At 48.2% G+C, this 16,885-nt stretch overlaps 1 protein-coding gene across 1 annotated transcript in view; it reads right to left on the bottom strand.

Moving 5' to 3' along the window:
• The window catches only part of ARID5A (AT-rich interaction domain 5A), a 29,479-nt gene extending 16,179 nt beyond the window's left edge, over window positions 1–13,300 (bottom strand). Inside the window, exons 1-2 of the mRNA XM_053401524.1 lie at window positions 13,181–13,300; window positions 4,063–4,214 (exon numbers count right to left, since the gene is read on the bottom strand). Coding sequence (XP_053257499.1) covers window positions 4,063–4,214; window positions 13,181–13,184 — 156 coding nt within the window. The 5' untranslated portion in view covers window positions 13,185–13,300. The remainder of the gene's footprint in view (window positions 1–4,062; window positions 4,215–13,180) is intronic.
• Between the last annotated feature and the right edge of the window lie 3,585 nt (window positions 13,301–16,885).

Genomic DNA, 16,885 nt, shown 5'->3' with positions numbered 1-16,885 from the left:
CACTACCGTGGTGCCCCCAACTGGGCTTGTGGCTCCAGAAGAGACACTTACAGATGGCGAGGCTCCACCTACACCTCCCTCGCAAACTGCCAGCATGGAGCCGAACCAAGCCGCTTCAGAGGGTCTGCCAGACTTACCACAGGCTCAAACCACTCCACTTGCGGAGGCTCCACCCACAGCAGCGGATCCAGGGGATTTGGTTTCAACGCCACCTAGGGTCGCACCACAGCCTCAGCAAAAATTCTGTGGCCCCCCGGACTTGGCTACCAGTCCCTGGCGGTCTGGCAGAGTTTCCAAGCGCCCAACTTATTTAAAGGACTATGTTGTTGGACATGTATCACTGTTGGTCTAAGTATGGGAAATGTAACCGATATGCTTTTGTGCCTAATTGAACCATTACGTGTAGTGCTGTATATAAGGAAACCATTACGATTGTAACTAACGCCTTATCTCGGTGGGGAGGGGTGTTATGTACTGAAGTTCTCACCCTGGGCCAGCAGGGGGATACTGTAGATAGTTTTCACTCAGGTCCACCTCAGTTATTTTAGGCGGGAAACCCTGGGTTGTTGTTGCTACAATGTTGATAGCTGGCTGCCTATAAAAGCAGGCCAGCTGAGCTGTTTGCTGTTCAGTTTCTGTTCCAGCTTACAAAATAAAGAGCTGCTTTGGAGAAATCGCTGTGTCGTCTGCCATGTCTACCCACTATTCTACAAAGAGAGAGTTCAGTAGCCAGACCCAGGACAAGCAATCAGAGAAGCACTCCCCAAATGAAGCTGCCAGTTTGCTGGTGGGGTGGAATAACTAACTGAGAGTTGGCTTCAACATATGCTTTGCTCTCCCTCCCCTTTCCAAGCCTAAACTATAGTTCACCGATACATCTGCACCAGTGCTAACTGTGGGTGATGCTATTCAGGATTCCTTTCTTACCTGAGGTTTACAAACCCTGGTCAAGATAGCAGCTCCGGTGGGAATCAACTACAGTTTGCAGATCTATTGCAAAACTGTGGTCAATGCAAACATGGGAAGAAATGGGGTGGGTGGGAGCAGGAGAAAGGGAAGGTGCCTCCATCCCCAAGGCTGGCTCCCCATTTTTGCATTTTGATTTGAAGGAAGCCAGCATTTCTGGGCCAATCGTAACTTTTTGCCAATTCTGGAGGTCAGTGTTCTGCATGGGTCACAGCCTGACTCCAGGTAGATGGCACTAGTGGTGCTGCCATCATTTTTATATCTACACACACACACACACACACCCCAGCAGCCTTTCTGGGTTTCTGTCAAAGACGTGACATGAGAATTGTAGGGGCAGAAATAGAAAAGGCATCATTGGCAAGTCGGCACCGGGCACTCCAAGAATCCAGATTCCAATCATGCTTGGAAGGATTGTCTTGAGGTGCAGATTTTTCATTAGAGCTCCTGGGTCCTAATACCCGTCATTTTCATATGATTCTACAGAACCTTTCATTTTGCACCCATTGTAAGAAAACTTTTCCATTTTGAAGTGATAAGCAATCCACTTGTTTTACTGCGTCTATACGAGGGGTCAACCCTTAAGCACCCCAAGAAGGAAAGATTTTGCTCTCTATCTTATTCAAAGCTGAAACAAAATATAGACAAGATTCTAAGAAATATCTCAGATTTAAGCTGGCATATGCAAGTTGGGAATTTTGGAAAGACTTTTCTTTTTTCTTTGCTCCAATTCCACCTTTATTGCCACTAAATTGCAAGTACTACAGGTACACCCCATTGCATTTAAAGCCTAAGGACGCAGGTGGCGCTGTGGTCTAAACCACTGAGCCTCTTGGGCTTGCCAATCAGAAGGAGCTGCTCTGTCCCAGCTCCTGCCAATCTAACAGTTCGAAAGCATGCAAGTAGATAAATAGGTACTGCTGTGGCAGGAAGGTAAATGGTGTTTCCGTGTGCTCTGGTTTCTGTCACGGTGTTCTGCTGCACCAGAAGCGGTTTAGTCATGCTGGGCATATGATCTGGAAAGCTGTCTGGTGGACAAACACTGGCTCCCTCAGCCTGAAAGGGAGATCATAGAATCATAGAATCATAGAGTTGGAAGAGACCACAAGGGCCATCGAGTCCAACCCCCTGCCAAGCAGGAAACACCATCAAGATGAGCACCACAACCCCATAGTCACCTTTGACTGGACTTAACCGTCCAGGGGTCCTTTACCTTTACCTTTTATTCCATTTACAGAATAAGCCTCGGGGTGATAGAATGGTTTGCTCTGATGTTTGAACCTGAGCCTGCCCACAAACAGTTGCTTGTTTAGGACTAACAAACTAGCACCTGAAAGCATAGTTTGAACCTGATTTTCAAACCAGATTCAGCTAACTGGGGTTCGCTGCTATGTCTGAATTTACAGACCACTGACAAACCACATTCTGGGCCACTGCTCCACTTCAAGATGTGAGTGCAGAACACATGGAAAAAAAGAAACAGACAAGCAGGTCTATCCCATTGTATGCTTGTACTTCTGGGAGATCAAAGTATGGGTAGCTCAAACCATGGTTCCACAATATGTCAAAATCCAGCCTCTATATTGTGCCTCCTCACTCAATTCTTTCAAAGCCCACAGAGCCTTTGCTTACTATTTTAGTCCTTGTCCCAAAACAAAATGAAGCCTAAACACCTGGAACTTAGAGCAAGTGTGACAAGAGTTAAGCTGCATCTAGTATTATGAAGATAAGCCTAAACAAGTCTTCTATGCCTTCCTGCAGTTTGTTGTAATACCCAACACTGCACAAACTGTGGTTAATTCAACCTATGATTTGTTGAAACAAGCCAACTTCAAATGGTAGGTTATGAAACTAGCTTGTTTCAACAAACCACAGGTTAGAGTTTATGGTTTGGCTGGAACACTAAGCAATGATTAATCTAGAATGGAAGCAGAGGCTTTCTACCTCCCACTTACAGCCAAGCCGGAGGTGTGTGAACATAAGGTTTGCTGAGGCTCGTCCTTGCATGAGTGCGGCCTAAGAGTGTTCAGTCTAGACCAGGAAGAGGCAGGTTCAAAGCCCCAACCAACCACTAAGCTCATTGGGTGATGCTGGGCCAGTCACTAATCTTTCTCCCAGGATTCAAGCAAGGATAAAATAGGACTCTGCCCAGAGATTCTTAGAGGAAGAATGGGATAAATATGTTGTTCACTAGCTACACCAGAACCTGTCATGTCTCTGTCATGTCTGCTGTTGAAAATTTAGATGGCAGGTGTCAGGGACCTGCCATCAGTGCCGGAGGGAGAGAGCAAGCTCCAGAGGGATTCCAGAGAGCGTCCCGGGATGGGGAGAGGCAGCCCAGCTTCTGGGGAAGAGAATCGGCGTAGCACCAGTAGAGAAGGGGGGCAGATGGGGGAAGCGGCAAGGCGGTCCCATGACTCCTTGCCGGGGACCAGCGGGGAGAGTAAGGGTCCTCTGCTGCCTACGCCCTCCTTGCGCAGAAGGCTTCCGCGCAGGGAGAGTAGGAGGAGACTAGGTGTCAAAGAGCTTCTTTGCTGGAAGAAGTTTAAGAAACGCCCACTGACGGATTCTGCCAGCGACTGAGACAGCCACAGGTGAGTGGCTGTCCGGACAGAAAAGGTTCACTCAGGCAACCCAGCCAGGTGCTGGCACCGGCTTACGCACGAGCAACCCCTAGAACCATTACAGCAGGCTGCTGTATGTTTAGTGTATCATGGCCATTCATAGCACCCATTGATTAAACAAACACATCCAAATCTAGAGTTATGCCAATGCCAGCAAGTTGCCTTCCGGGTGTTTTGGACTACCACTCCCATCAGCCCCAGCCCCAGCGGCTCTAGAGCAGTGGTTCTCAACCTGTGGGTCCCCAGATGTTGTTGGACTACAACTCCCATCATCCCTGAGCTCTGGCCTTGCTAGCTGGGGGCCCACAGGTTGAGAAAGGCTGCTCTAGAAGGCTACAGGTTGGCAAAAGGTTGGTCTAGCTGTGATTTGCAAAGGCCAAGATCTAAAGGTTTTGAAAGAATATCATCACAGATGTGTTAGGATTCAATTCTTGGCTTTTGTGATGCAATTATTATTACAATTTTCACTCACCACTTCTTCCAGCTTCTCTGGAGTGTTTTGATGCTCTTCAGCGCTAGGGCTTCCCACTGCGGTCTCTTCTGCCAGGGACAGCACCAGAGCATTCTGGGATTTGCTCTCAGCCATGGGAATGGTCTTTTTCCGCTTGCCTTTAAGGCTGGGTGCTGCAACAAGGGAGAAGAGTTGAGAAGCCATTAAGAACCAAGAACCAAGTCCCATACCCCTCAAATCAAGAGACCTTGAGTGACAGGGACCCCTACCCTAAATCCCAGCAATATCCAAACCCACCTCAGGAAGACCAAGAAGGAAACACCGCCTGAAGACATTTGAGGCAGAGGAGAGGCTGCCAGCAGATGGGGCGGGAGTCTTTTAGCCATAGGCCTACTGCCCACCGCCACCTGTTCCTCTGGGGTAGGGGCACAGTTCAGAGGTGCTTCGTACGAAGGCAAAATCAGATTTGATTTTGGAATCTCCAGTTAAGGAAAAGGGATCAATCAGCAGACATGAAACTGAACAACACACACAATGTGACAAAGTGTTTGGTAGCGTTTTGAAAGCAGACGTGAAAAAGCACTGCCCAAAACGCTGAGGAGCAACCTCCAGCCAGCATTTGGCCACCTGCTGCCTTTTCTCCTCCACCACCATAAGGCCACATTCACTCCATACATTTAAGTGCTATGCTACCAATTTACATGGCTTCCTCAGAAGCATCCTGGAAAGTGCCATTTGCTAAGGGCTGAGAGTTGCTAGGAGGCCCCTATTTTCCTCACAAAGGTACGATTCCCAGGGTCTCCAGGAAAGAGGGATGAAGCCACTTTGAGAACTATTGCTCTGTGAGGGGAAACCCTCATCGCCCTTAACAAACTGCAGCTCCCATAATCCCTTGGGGAAAACCATGGCCATTTAAAGTGGTATTGTACTGCTTAAAATGTGTGGTACAAATGTGGTCTAAATCTCAACCTCTGCCCGCAGGCCCCACGTGGCCCATGGATTAGCTGTCTCCATCTCCTGCTGCTCTGCCTCAACAGCACCTATGACTCCTCCGTGGTCTGCCTCCGACAAGAAATTCTGGGCAGGAGACAGCGATGCTTGGCTCTGAGGAGGGGCCCCGGCTGAGACTCCACAGGAGCGGTTTTCTTAGAAGAGATGTCTCCTTTGACGCATGCAACTCAATGGTTTCCTGCTTGGAGGTGCAATTGCACACAAGAGCAAGTGCGAATACGGCAGACGGGCAAGACTACAGAGTTTCCACTTTCGCTTTCAAGGTGGTTTCCTGAATGGTGTGAGCCTTGCCCCCACCAGCCACATCCTTCCCTCCTAGACGCTCGTCAACCAACTGCCACAAGCAAGCCCTCCAAAGTCCACTCTCAATGCAAAAATCACCTCCTTTTGCAGGGAGCCTCTTGTGCAGTCAGAATGCACCCATCATTTCCACCTGACAGTGCAGCTGAGGGAGGGTGAAGCCAAGATGGGCTGCAGGCAGCAAAACAACTCTCCTGGTACTTGGGAAGGTGAAAACGCCTCACTCTTGAAGCTTTCATCCAAGTCAGGGAATACCACCTTTTTGGCTGCATGCTCTAACCAGTTTATGTTAATCTGTGCCTCTCCTGCCAAAAGGATTAAAATGGAGCAAGAGCAAAACGAGTGTCCACAACTATTTGAAGCTTTTATGACTCAATTTACACCAAAGCGATTTACAGGGGAAAAACTTGCAAAAATTTACATAATTAAAGAACTATCAAAAACTACATAATGAAAAGTGACGATTCAGAAATACTAGTTAAGAAAGAATTTTTAGGAAAGCACCTTAAACAGAGTAAGACCAACAATCCCTCGAGCTCCACATTGTCTACAACGACTAGCGGTGGCTCTCCAGGTTTCAGACAGTGGACACTCCCTGCCCCACCTGGGAGATGCTGAAGACTGAACCTGAGACCTTCTGCATGCAAAGCAGATGATGCTCTAAGCACTGAGTTACAGACCTTCCCTCATCCCTCATCCCTTTGGTGAACCAAAGGATTATCACCACAAAGTCAACAGAATGCTCTCAAGAATTCACCCAAGTCTTCAATTTCATCATTCAACATGAAATTCAGAAACAGAGAGAAATTTTACCTCAAAATTCAAGTGTTTTCAGTATCTTGTCTGGTTTCTGGCAAGCGTCAACTGTCAACTGCTAAATCCCACTGAACGTTATCAGTCAAATATTACCTCCTGCCAACACTCAAAACCACCGTTTCTTGTCTGCTATGAAATACTGCCAAATGCCAAGCAAGAAACAGTGAAATGAAAATATTGCCACATGTCAAAACAACTACTGAATACTCAGTGAATATTAAACATACAGGGAGTAGCTGGAGAACATTCGGTACATAAAATTCACAGAGGACAGAATCTGGTTCAGATCTCACCAGATCCACACTCTCTCTGTGGCCTGAGGTGACCCACACTCCGTGATCCTGAACTGTCCATCTGCAATACAGTGGCAATTCTGACAGACTTATTGGAAGATTTACTGCGGTAATATTTCTGAGGGACTCTGGACACTCAAAACATGTCCATCATCCTCTCTCACTAGCCAAAACAAAGCAGCACTTGACAATATTTTGGGAAGTCTTCTGCATCCTTGGCCAGCCTTAACTTTACTTGAATCCTGTCTCTGTTTCTTTCAGAGAGCATCCCAGGGAGAATGGAGGTTATTGTGGCTTCCCAGGAACAAGCTACTTCCAGCTGATAGTGGCACACGTCATCATTTGGAAGAGCTGCATCAGGGTTTTTTGTGGAAGGTTGTGACGTAGGAAGGAGAGCAGGGAAGAAGATGACAAAGTGCAGAAGATAAACCAAGAGATGCTCTTATTTATTGGGAGGGCCTAGAAAATACTACTTGCATACAGTCATCAGGAACAGTAACTCACAGAGATGGTGGTGGTGATGATGATACTTATATGCCACCCATCTGAGTTGCCCCCGCCACTCTGGGTGGCTCCCAATAAAATAATAAAAACACAGTAAGATAGCCATTAGAAACTTCCCTGCCTTCACATCTCTTCTAAAATCATAGAGTTCTTTTCCTGCTTGACATCTGATGGGAGGGCATTGCACACAGTGGGCACATAAGCGAGGTGGTGCGCCCACAAATTTACAATCCTCTCAGGTGGAGAAAAGGCCCATTTCTAAAAAGAGACAAAGCAGACGGGGTGGGGGTGGGGTGGGAAGAGGCTGGGGGTGCCAAATGTTTTATCCACCTCACTTTCCCCCCCCCCCCAATATTTCTGGCCACTTTTGTCCCTTTCCCAAACATTTCACCCTTCCCTGCAAGCCAAGTGCGCACTATCCACCACCCCATGTCAATGGGGGGGGGCAAGGGGGAGACTAGCAATGGGGCGCAGAAGGCTTTAATCATTCCAAATGTGCCAAATTCAAATACGCAAAGCTCTCACCCCACACCAAATTGTGAGATTTGGCTTTTGTGACGTGTTTTGCTGTTTTATTTTTCTACATTATTTGCTCTCTATTTATTTGGAAAATGTAACCTCTTTTTTATTCATTCCTATTCCATGTTTTATTTTTATGTATGTTGTCTCCACACTTGCTGTAAACCCTTTCTCCTTTGCCTCTGTGACCTGTGGTCATCTATGTAAAAACCTTCTCCGTTTTGGAAAACTTTAATCCGCTTCAGTGACTGGGCTCCCAGCACATGACACTGCAACAGCTGTCTAAAAAATCAACAAAAAGTACTTTGGGCACACAAAAACTCCAAACCCAGGAACAGAGGAAGAGGCAGGCTGCTCGCTCTGGAGGAAAACAGAAGGAAAACAGAGTTTTGAGCCCTTCCAAGGCCTCTGCCCCCTCATCCATTTCCAGCTCATGTTTGCTAAAAGAGTTTGTATGTTTCCCTCCCTTTCAGACCCCCTGCAGGAGTCAGTGAGCTCACCCCAAACACTCACATACTGTACAATGAGGCGGGGGGGGGGGGGAGAAAGAAGAAGAGAATTATAAAAAGGAGGGGGAAGCCTTCCAGTTTAATGTTCTCTGGAAATGAGATCATAGCCCACGGCAGCCAAAACAAGTCCAGCTTCTGAGAGGATTACTGGACATGATGACAACTTTGGGAAACAAACGAAAGAAAAAAAGGAAAGGGTGGGGAGGGAGAAACCAGCTTAGCCCCCCATTAAGCCTTCACAAGGAATTAAAGGAGGCATGGGGAGGTGGCACTGGTAAACCTCCCCAACTCAGTGCCAAGGTGAACATCTTTTATGAAAAATGTGGGTGGGTTTGGGGAAGGGACAGGGGGAGTAAAATACCCATGAAACCCAAACAAGTTAAATTGGAAGCAGAGTTGAAGGCTTAGCAGGATGGAGGAAACAACACAGGATGGTCCCATTTCTCTCCTCTGCACCCCCCTCCAGACAAATGCCCTTCATTCACTTCAGAAAAAATAGCCTGGTTTGGAGGGGGGTTGGGGGGTTGCTATCTAATGATGCTTGGTTGGTATTGGGAACGAAAGCCAAAACAGCTGATTTTCTTCCACCCGCTACCTCCAAAATGATTTATCTAGAAAAGTCACCTGAACCCCCTTGCCACCATTTGAGGGTTTTGGGGGGGCAAGACGTGACTTGGCTGCTTCTGCCACCACCATTGCCACCTGTTCATGAGGCTGGCCACTCCAAGCTCTTGCAAACCCAAGAGAGCAACATCCGTGCAAGTAAAGCCTTTGCCTGCAGAAAGCCACCCCTCGTGTGAACTGGAAGAGAAGTAGAGGGAACTGGTCTTTCTGCCCAACTCCCCCCACCTAAAATGGTTTTCAATCTGAAGCCACAGCTCTGCATTTCAGTTTCCTTTGACAGTCCTAAAAACACCTGTTTTTTTAATTCCCTCCTGCCCCCCACCATACAAAACAGCTGCTTGCGGGACTCTGTGTGGCTTAAATAAAAACAATTGTTTTCCATCCACAGTTGTGGAATTGACGCATGGGTGGGAGAGGGGCGCACACCAGCTCCACAGTCTGTAACCTCAGCAGAGAGAGAGACAAAGAGAGCGAGAGGAATGTGCTGACCTCAACCCAATTATTTGTCCTTCCATCTGGGGCAGATTTAAGGCTTTTGGAGTGATGTGCCACCCCATCCCAGTGCAGGCCCCAAGTGGGGTAGTAGCCTCAAACCCATTTCAGAGATGAGGAAACAGAATAAGGAAGTAAAATAATGCCATGGGGGGGGTCAGGATGGTTTCCTCCCTTCCAGAAAGACTGAAGGGGAATTAATTACTTTGTCGAACAATGGCAGGTTAATTTATGGAACTCTCTGCCACAAGTCACAAGACTTGTATAAAAAGTGGAATACACTTAGGGTTGTAACCAATGCTAGTCCTACTCAGAGTAGACCCACTGAAGTTGACAGACATATCTAACTTGGGTTTGTTCTTTTCAATAGGCATACTCTGAGTAGAACTTAGTTGGATACAACCCATGGTGACCAATTCAATGGCTCATAATGACAAAGACTAATGGAACCTCCATCTTCAGGGCTACTCTACCTTTGGCTGCCAGATGCCAGGGACCAACAACATTGAGGCCCTGCTGATGGGCCTCCCAGAGGCATCAGGTTGGCTGAGTAAGAAACAGAATGATGGGTTCAATGGACCTTTGGCCTGATCCAGCCATGGCAAATCTTATAAAGGCAGTTGCCCAAGGAGAGATCTCAGAACAGCCATTTCAGAGCTGCTATTTGAAGCCTCTTTCCAGAGAAAGCAACTTAAAAACAACAACCCAGCAATAAAAACCTCAAACACAATGACAAAACATCAGGGAATGAAATGGGGAAATAAGATTGTCAGTGCCAGTAAGTTAAAAAAAAAAAATACAGTTAAAGAGAAGAACCACAGATCAGTTTCAAAACTTCAGGGTGAATCATAGAAATCAGACACAGCTTAAAGGCTATGAGCTCATTGTGTTTGTTGTTCTCAGAGTTGGAGGGGCAGGAAGGAGGGGTGGTCTCTGCCTAAGCCATTCTGTAGAGCAGGGGTGGGAATCTGTAGCCCTCCACAGAATCACAGAATTGTAGAGTTGGAAGGGACTCTGAGGATCATCTAGTCCAACCCCTGGCAATGCAGGAATTCATGACTGATGGCTATCCAACCTCCGCTTAAAACCTCCAATGGTGGAGAGCCTGCCATCTTCCGAGGGAGACCGTTCCACTGTCAGAAGGTTCTTCCTGAGGTTTAGTCGGAATCTCCTTTCTTGTCATTTGAAGCCACTGGTTTGAATCCTCCCCTCCAGAGCAGGAGAAAACAAGCTTGCTCCATCTTCCATGTGACAGCCCTTGAGATATTTTGTTCGACTCCAGTTCACCACTGAGCAGGCTAACTGGGGCTGATGAGCACTGGGAGCCCAGAAATGTGTGGAAGGCCATGGGTTCCTCAGCCCTGCTCCAGAATATAGGCCCCTGTCCCACCCTGGAAACATATATAGCTGACTGAATTGGACAACTGGTCCATCTAGCCCAGTATTGTCTACACTGACCAGCAGCTGCTCTCCAGGGTGTCAGGCACAGCAAGGGTCTTTTCCCCCAGCCCTACCTGGAGATGCTTTTGGGGACTGAACCTGGGACTTCCGCATCTCTACCACGAACAACGCCCCTTTCACAATCTTATCTGGCCTCCTACCTATAGTTTTTAAGAAAGCAGCATTAATCACTGTTTCGCTGGTAAGGAAGTGAAGCAACAAGACTGTCAGCCTGCATTTCATCTCAACGGCATCGTGACACGCGGCCTGAGAAGGCAGAAGACCAGCAGGCCACTCCATCTCCAGAGGGAATTTCCCGCGAAGCACATTGATCTCTCAGCATCACCAACGAATGACCTCATTCTATGTGTGGGCTGTTCCTTATGTAGCATGTGTAAGATCAGAGAACATCAGGAGAGCCAGTTGTGGATCTCCTGCATAACATGTAGGTTGGCCCCAAGCGTCCACACCTGTGTGGCCCATAATATGCCCAGCGCCAGGAGAGAGACGTGATTCCACAGGAGCACAGAAAAACCAAAGAAAGTGGAAGTGGGTCCAGAAACCAGCAGCACACTCCCTTTTTTAAAAAATAAATAAAAGTGCCCCCCCCCAGCTCTCAAGGTGCAGAAATATCCTTGAAAGCATGCGGACAACTGCTTCCGACTTCTCAGAGGAATATTTTCAGTGGTAGGAGGTGGGACTTCAGAGCATTTGTCTCGCCCAGGAAGAACAGATTATGCCAATGAGAAACAAAAAGCAAAAAACGCTAGAATAAAATTATGCAAAAGTAAGAGAGAAGATCCGCCAAAGCACTCCGCTTGTGGGATTTTATACAGGCTGCAGAATTCAGTTATTCTCAGTGCAGGATTTGGAATGGATGGATGTGACACTTGAAAATGGGGATGGGGAACCGCTGGCCTTCCAGATGTTTTGCCAGACCCCACACTTCCAGTTGCCTCTGACCATTGGACAAGCCGGCTGGCAGTGATGGGAGTGAAAAGTTCAACAGCATCTGGCCTAAAGGAAGTGGAGCGTGTGTCCATGTGAACGAGGGTGATTTCTCAAAGGACCCCCCACTCCACGACTGCAACACCATTCTGAACTGGAAGAGCGGAGGCGACGCTGGCATTTCAAATTCCCTGGCTCCTGCTCAGCTCCTGCTTTGCCAATGATGCCAGGATGCGGTTTTATTTTGCAGCGATTTGTGTCCCTCTTTCTCACAGGGTCAACAATTTCTTCCACCCCTAGGTACGCCAAGCAGCCGATGAAAGAAAGGAGACTGCCGGCTCAGTCCTTCCACAAGCAGAAGCGCTATTCATTCAGTGAAAAAAAATGTTCTTGGGAAAATGAGAAAGGTCAACAACCTAGAAAAACATTTCTGGGCTGATGCGGAAGCAGCAGCCGAAAGCCGTTAGCATCTTCAAAGAATGTAGATCAAGCCACTTTCAGGAAATGACACAGAGTACAATACACCCAGGGCTGCGGGCACACACTTCATTCAATATAGCACATATTCTTTTAACTCTTTAGGGGCTGAGATTGGCAGGGCGGGCGTGTGGTGGGAGGGGGAGGCCTCTTCTGGGAATGCGGGGGGGGGGGGCTTTTGCTCACAGCTGACACAATAAATTAGCTGAGAAGAGCAAGAGATTAAAACCACAACAGGAAAAGGAATGACCAAATATGAGAAGGCAGTGCTGAAATTGACTAAATTGGAGGGGGGGGGGGAGAGAAGAGAACTGAAATCAAAATTACCAGAAAGTCCAGGAAGGACTTTAAAAAATCCGCGGGGGGTAGGTGGAAATCTCCTTATAAGTACTGGGAAAACACACAAGAAAACTTCAGACAAAGTTTATGCTGGGTTTCTTTTTTTAAGGATCCAGTCACGTGGACGGAGTTGGCATGCCCCATGTTCCGAATACCAAGCGGGGGGAGCGGGGGGGAGCTTGTTTTGTTTTAACAGCAAACTAAGACGATTTCCAACAACCAAACTGGCTGGCTTGGCAGACCGCGCTCCCCCCCCCCCGCCTCCCGCCTCCCGCCCTCTGTTCTTTCCTCCACCTGCTCAGAAATGCAAACTCAGGGACTTTTGCAACTTAATCGCCGCCAATTATTATCTGCTGAGCCGCGCAAAACGGGAAAGAGGATTTGCCCAGAGCCCGGTCCGACGGTTCCCCGAGCAGAAAAACAACAACAGCCGCGCATCGCTTGGACCCCCTTCCCGCCCGCCCCAAAGCGGACACAACTGAAAACAAGGCATCCCGAAGAAGACAAGCCCCTTCCTCGCCCCCCCCCCGGGAAGGCGACGGGGTAAAACTCGGGTCTTCGCGGATAAACGGGATTTGGGAGAATTCTCCCAAGCGGGTCAAAGAAAGGAAGCGGCTTCGCTAGAAACAACTCTCTGAGAACAACTAACTGTTATAATGGATCTCCGAGGAGGGAAAACGCGTGTCCCCCCCGCGACAAACACCCAAAGTTTTCCCACCTCCACCCCGATCAGCAGAGGTTCCTAAACGCAAACAAGACTTTGAATCAGCGCAGGGGGTCCAAGCCGATCCCTCGCTTCTCCGCGCCTCCGAGCAAGTTGCTAGTCCTCAGCGCGCCCCGAAGCGCCCGCCCCGCTCGCCCGCTCACCCATCGCCCGGAGCGCCGATCCTGCCCGGCTCCGCCGCCGCAGCTCCCATGTGATGCTCCGTCCGCACCACAACTGAGCCTGCAGCGCTTTCTCTCCGCGGAGCGCGGCTCGCCGGGCGCCTCATCCTGCGCGCTGATAGGGCGGTGCCGAGCACCCGCCTCAGGCGATTAGCGAGAAGGGCCGTCACTCAGGCCAAAGGGACCCGCCTGCTCGGTCCGAGTGGATTCTGGGAAGTGTGGTTCGGAGAGAAGGAAACTTCTGCACCATTCATGAAAAGGGTGTTCTTCAATCCTTCCCAGTGGGACAGCCACCCTTGCTTGCTGTGGTGAAAGCAACCATCTTCCATAGGATCCAGGTGTTTCAGCTGACATCTTGGGACTGCTGGGAGCTGTCCGAATCATCTGGAGGGCATCTGGCCGGGGCTGGCGGCTTAGGGGTGCTGCCCTGTACAGTGCTGAGGATGCGGTCAAGAATGCCAGCCACCATGGAGATGGCAGAAGAATCCCTCACAGAGCCTTTGGGGAGGGCTGAGCCAGGGTGTGGCCCTCCAGAGGTCCTTGGCCCCCAGCTCCCATCAGCCACCCAATTAGCACAGCCGTCAGTCAGGGATGAGGGTGGTCCAGCAACCTCTGACAAGGACCAGGCTTTGCCCCACACACCCTGTTTTAAAGGCAGGCCCCTCTGGCATTGGCATCCTTGCTTCCAGAAGTCCAGGGCTGGCTCAGATCATGGGAGATTTGGGGCCTTTAAATGAGCGGTCAGCGATCAAATAAAGATTCTTATTAACATTATTATTGCAGATTTGGTTCCCTGCCCATCCTTCACTATATGCCCTCAAGGTGGGTTACAGCAATGTAAAAAAACAATATTAGAATCCATTCAAACAACTGGCCAAAGGATAATAAATGCAACTGCAAGCGCATTCTGAACACCTTCAGAAATAGTATCTTGCTCATCCTTACAACAGCCCTATAAGGTAGGCAGTAAGTATTATGACTTGCCTATTTTATTCTGTCAGTCTGTCAGTTTATAACCCTGCCCTTTGTCAAACAGCTCCAGGACTAGTTACATTTAAACAGGAAACGCTGCATACAAAATAGGTTAGGTGAAAATTTACAAAAACACAAATAAACAGCAACTGATCACAACATAGAACCACTGCATTCTAGCTCTGGGCGCTCAGGTGCATCATTGCCAAGGTAAAGAGGGTCGGCACCAGATACACCTCAGAGGGGAGGGCATTGCTATCCTGTGCCCCCTCCCCATGGACTTCATTTAGAGTGCAAGAAGGACCTCATCCCTTGTTGATTTTAACACACAAGCAAGTCAACACAGTTGAAAGCATCCCCTTGGGAGACCAAAATATTCTGGACTTTACAATGATGAACTTTTAAAATCACTAGCAAACCAGCTTGCTTGAGAAAGAAGGGAGATCAATTTACGTTTTTGTGTAAGAACGCAGCCAGATCAATCAGATATATGTGCTGAGCTTAGTCTTTTATCACCACGATGCCCTCCATATGTTTTGGTCTACAACTCCAACAGCCATGGCAGCTGGGGCTGATGGGAGCCATGGTCCATCTGGAGAGCACCAGGTTGGCAATAGTTGTGGCAGCTGGTTAGGGGGTGTGGCTGGCAAGGAAAGATTTAGTGGTTGGCTAAGATCACCAGTCCCTGGTTGCCACTCCTTGCCATGACATAAACTCAGAGAGAACTTTCGCATCTCTTTCAAAGCAAAATAAATTTTCAGCTGAGCCAGTTCATAGATTTGTTGTACAGAGAGATTATTTGCATGTCGGGAAGTACACACAAACAACAATCACATGTTTTCTTCAGCCTCAAAAAGGCACATATTGTGAGGTTTTAGTAACATGGAAATATGTAAATCAATTTACAGATAGTGAATAGCAAGCAGCAGACAGCTGATCACCTGAACATTCTTTAACCAGTTGACAGCACCACTTGCTACCTTTCCACTGCCATACAGAAGGTTGGCAACAAGCATGGAGGGACAACAACAACAACAACAACAACAACAACAATTTATGCCATGCCCATCTGGGTGGGTTTCCCATCTGGCTGGGACAGTATGGTGTAGTGATTGGAATAAGACTTACTGGGCAACCTTGGGCCAGTCACAGTCTCCCAGCCTAGCCTATTTCACAGGGTTGTGGGGAGGATAAAATGGGATGGGAAGAACCATGTGCACCACCTCGAACGCCTTGAAGGAAGGGTAGAATATACATATATTTAAACAAATTGCAGGCGGGGGGAGAAAGAGAAAGACTTTGGTGCTAAAACATCCACTTTGCATGCGAAAGGTCCAGGTTCAATCCCAGGCAGCTCCAAATAGAGCTGGAAAGACAGAAGTTCAAACACTGCAGAGCTGCTACCAATAATTGTGCAGGCAATTCTTACTGAGCTAAATAGTCCCATAATTTTGGCTTTGTCTTGTTCCCATTAAGGCCCACCTTTCCCCTTGTATTACAAATGGAAGAAACACAAAATAACTGTCAACCTCCCTCAGTCTGGGGCTCCATGCAAGATCTCATCTTGTGGAATTGCATTGATCAGGAGAATGGTGATGAAGCAGCCCAGAACTACACGGGGGGAACTTGTCAATGATCTCAGGGCAGCTGGGACCATAGTCACCATGAAAACAGTTGGTAACACACTACGCCGTGAAGGACTGAGATCTTGCAGAGCCCGCAAGGTCCCCTTGCTGAAGACAGCACATGTACAGGCCCGTCTGCAGTTTGCCAACGTGCATCTGAATGACCCAGAGGAGAACCGGGTGAAAGTGTTGTGTCAGATGAGACCAAAATCGAGCTCTTTGGCATCAACTCAACTCGTGGTGTTTGGAGGAGGAGGAATGCTGCCTACGACCCCAAGAACACCATCTCCACCGTCAAACATGGAGACATGGAGGGGGACATATTATGCTTTGGGGGTGTCCCCTTGTAATTCAGTCACTGCTGCCATGCTGGTGTCTTCCCTTGACAGAACTGTAGTCCACTGTAACTTACAGACTCACTGTTAAGACCGAGTTCATGAAAGACAATCTTGCTCAGCTATGAGTGATCGCCAAAGAAGAGTCCTCTTCTCTAGCCAGCATTCCTGAAGGCGCAGAGAGAAGAGAATCAGTGCCCACCCTTTAAGCCCCACCAGAGCTGAGAACGAGCAGAGGGTGCACCAATGCAGCTAACAATAAACAACTAAATCGTAGTGGAAAGGTTAATACTCTCTGCAGAGACATCCCATGCTGATCTTCTGGTGTTTTGTCATTGCAATGCCACAAATAAACAATAACATTGGACTGAAAGGAACCTGATTTTTTATATATATGCAAGGGATAAAGTTGTGTCTTGCTCCTTTTGCAGGACAGTTGCCCAGGACCATCTATGTGCAAAATGTGTGCCTCAGGCCTGAGCGACATCTATATTGGGTGACTTTCTTCCTTTCCAAGAATCACCTTTCTGAATGACCTTTTGACAAGAAAAGTGCCCAAGGGTTGTAAAGAAATAGGAAGTCCACTTCTTAGAAACACTCTGCTGCCTTATCAGCAGGGACGGCTCTGTCCAGCCATAGCAGTTTCTGCATCGCTTTCGACCACCAGCTTTTTCTGCCCTTTGGCTTTCCTGCCTCAGGAATCTCTGCCTTGAATGCAAACAGAACTACGTCTCCCAGAATGCAATGCCACATCA

The sequence above is a fragment of the Podarcis raffonei genome, chromosome 8, assembly GCF_027172205.1.
Source record: "Podarcis raffonei isolate rPodRaf1 chromosome 8, rPodRaf1.pri, whole genome shotgun sequence".
Classification (NCBI taxonomy): Eukaryota; Metazoa; Chordata; class Lepidosauria; order Squamata; family Lacertidae; genus Podarcis; species Podarcis raffonei.
This window is presented reverse-complemented; position numbering and strand designations above follow the sequence as displayed.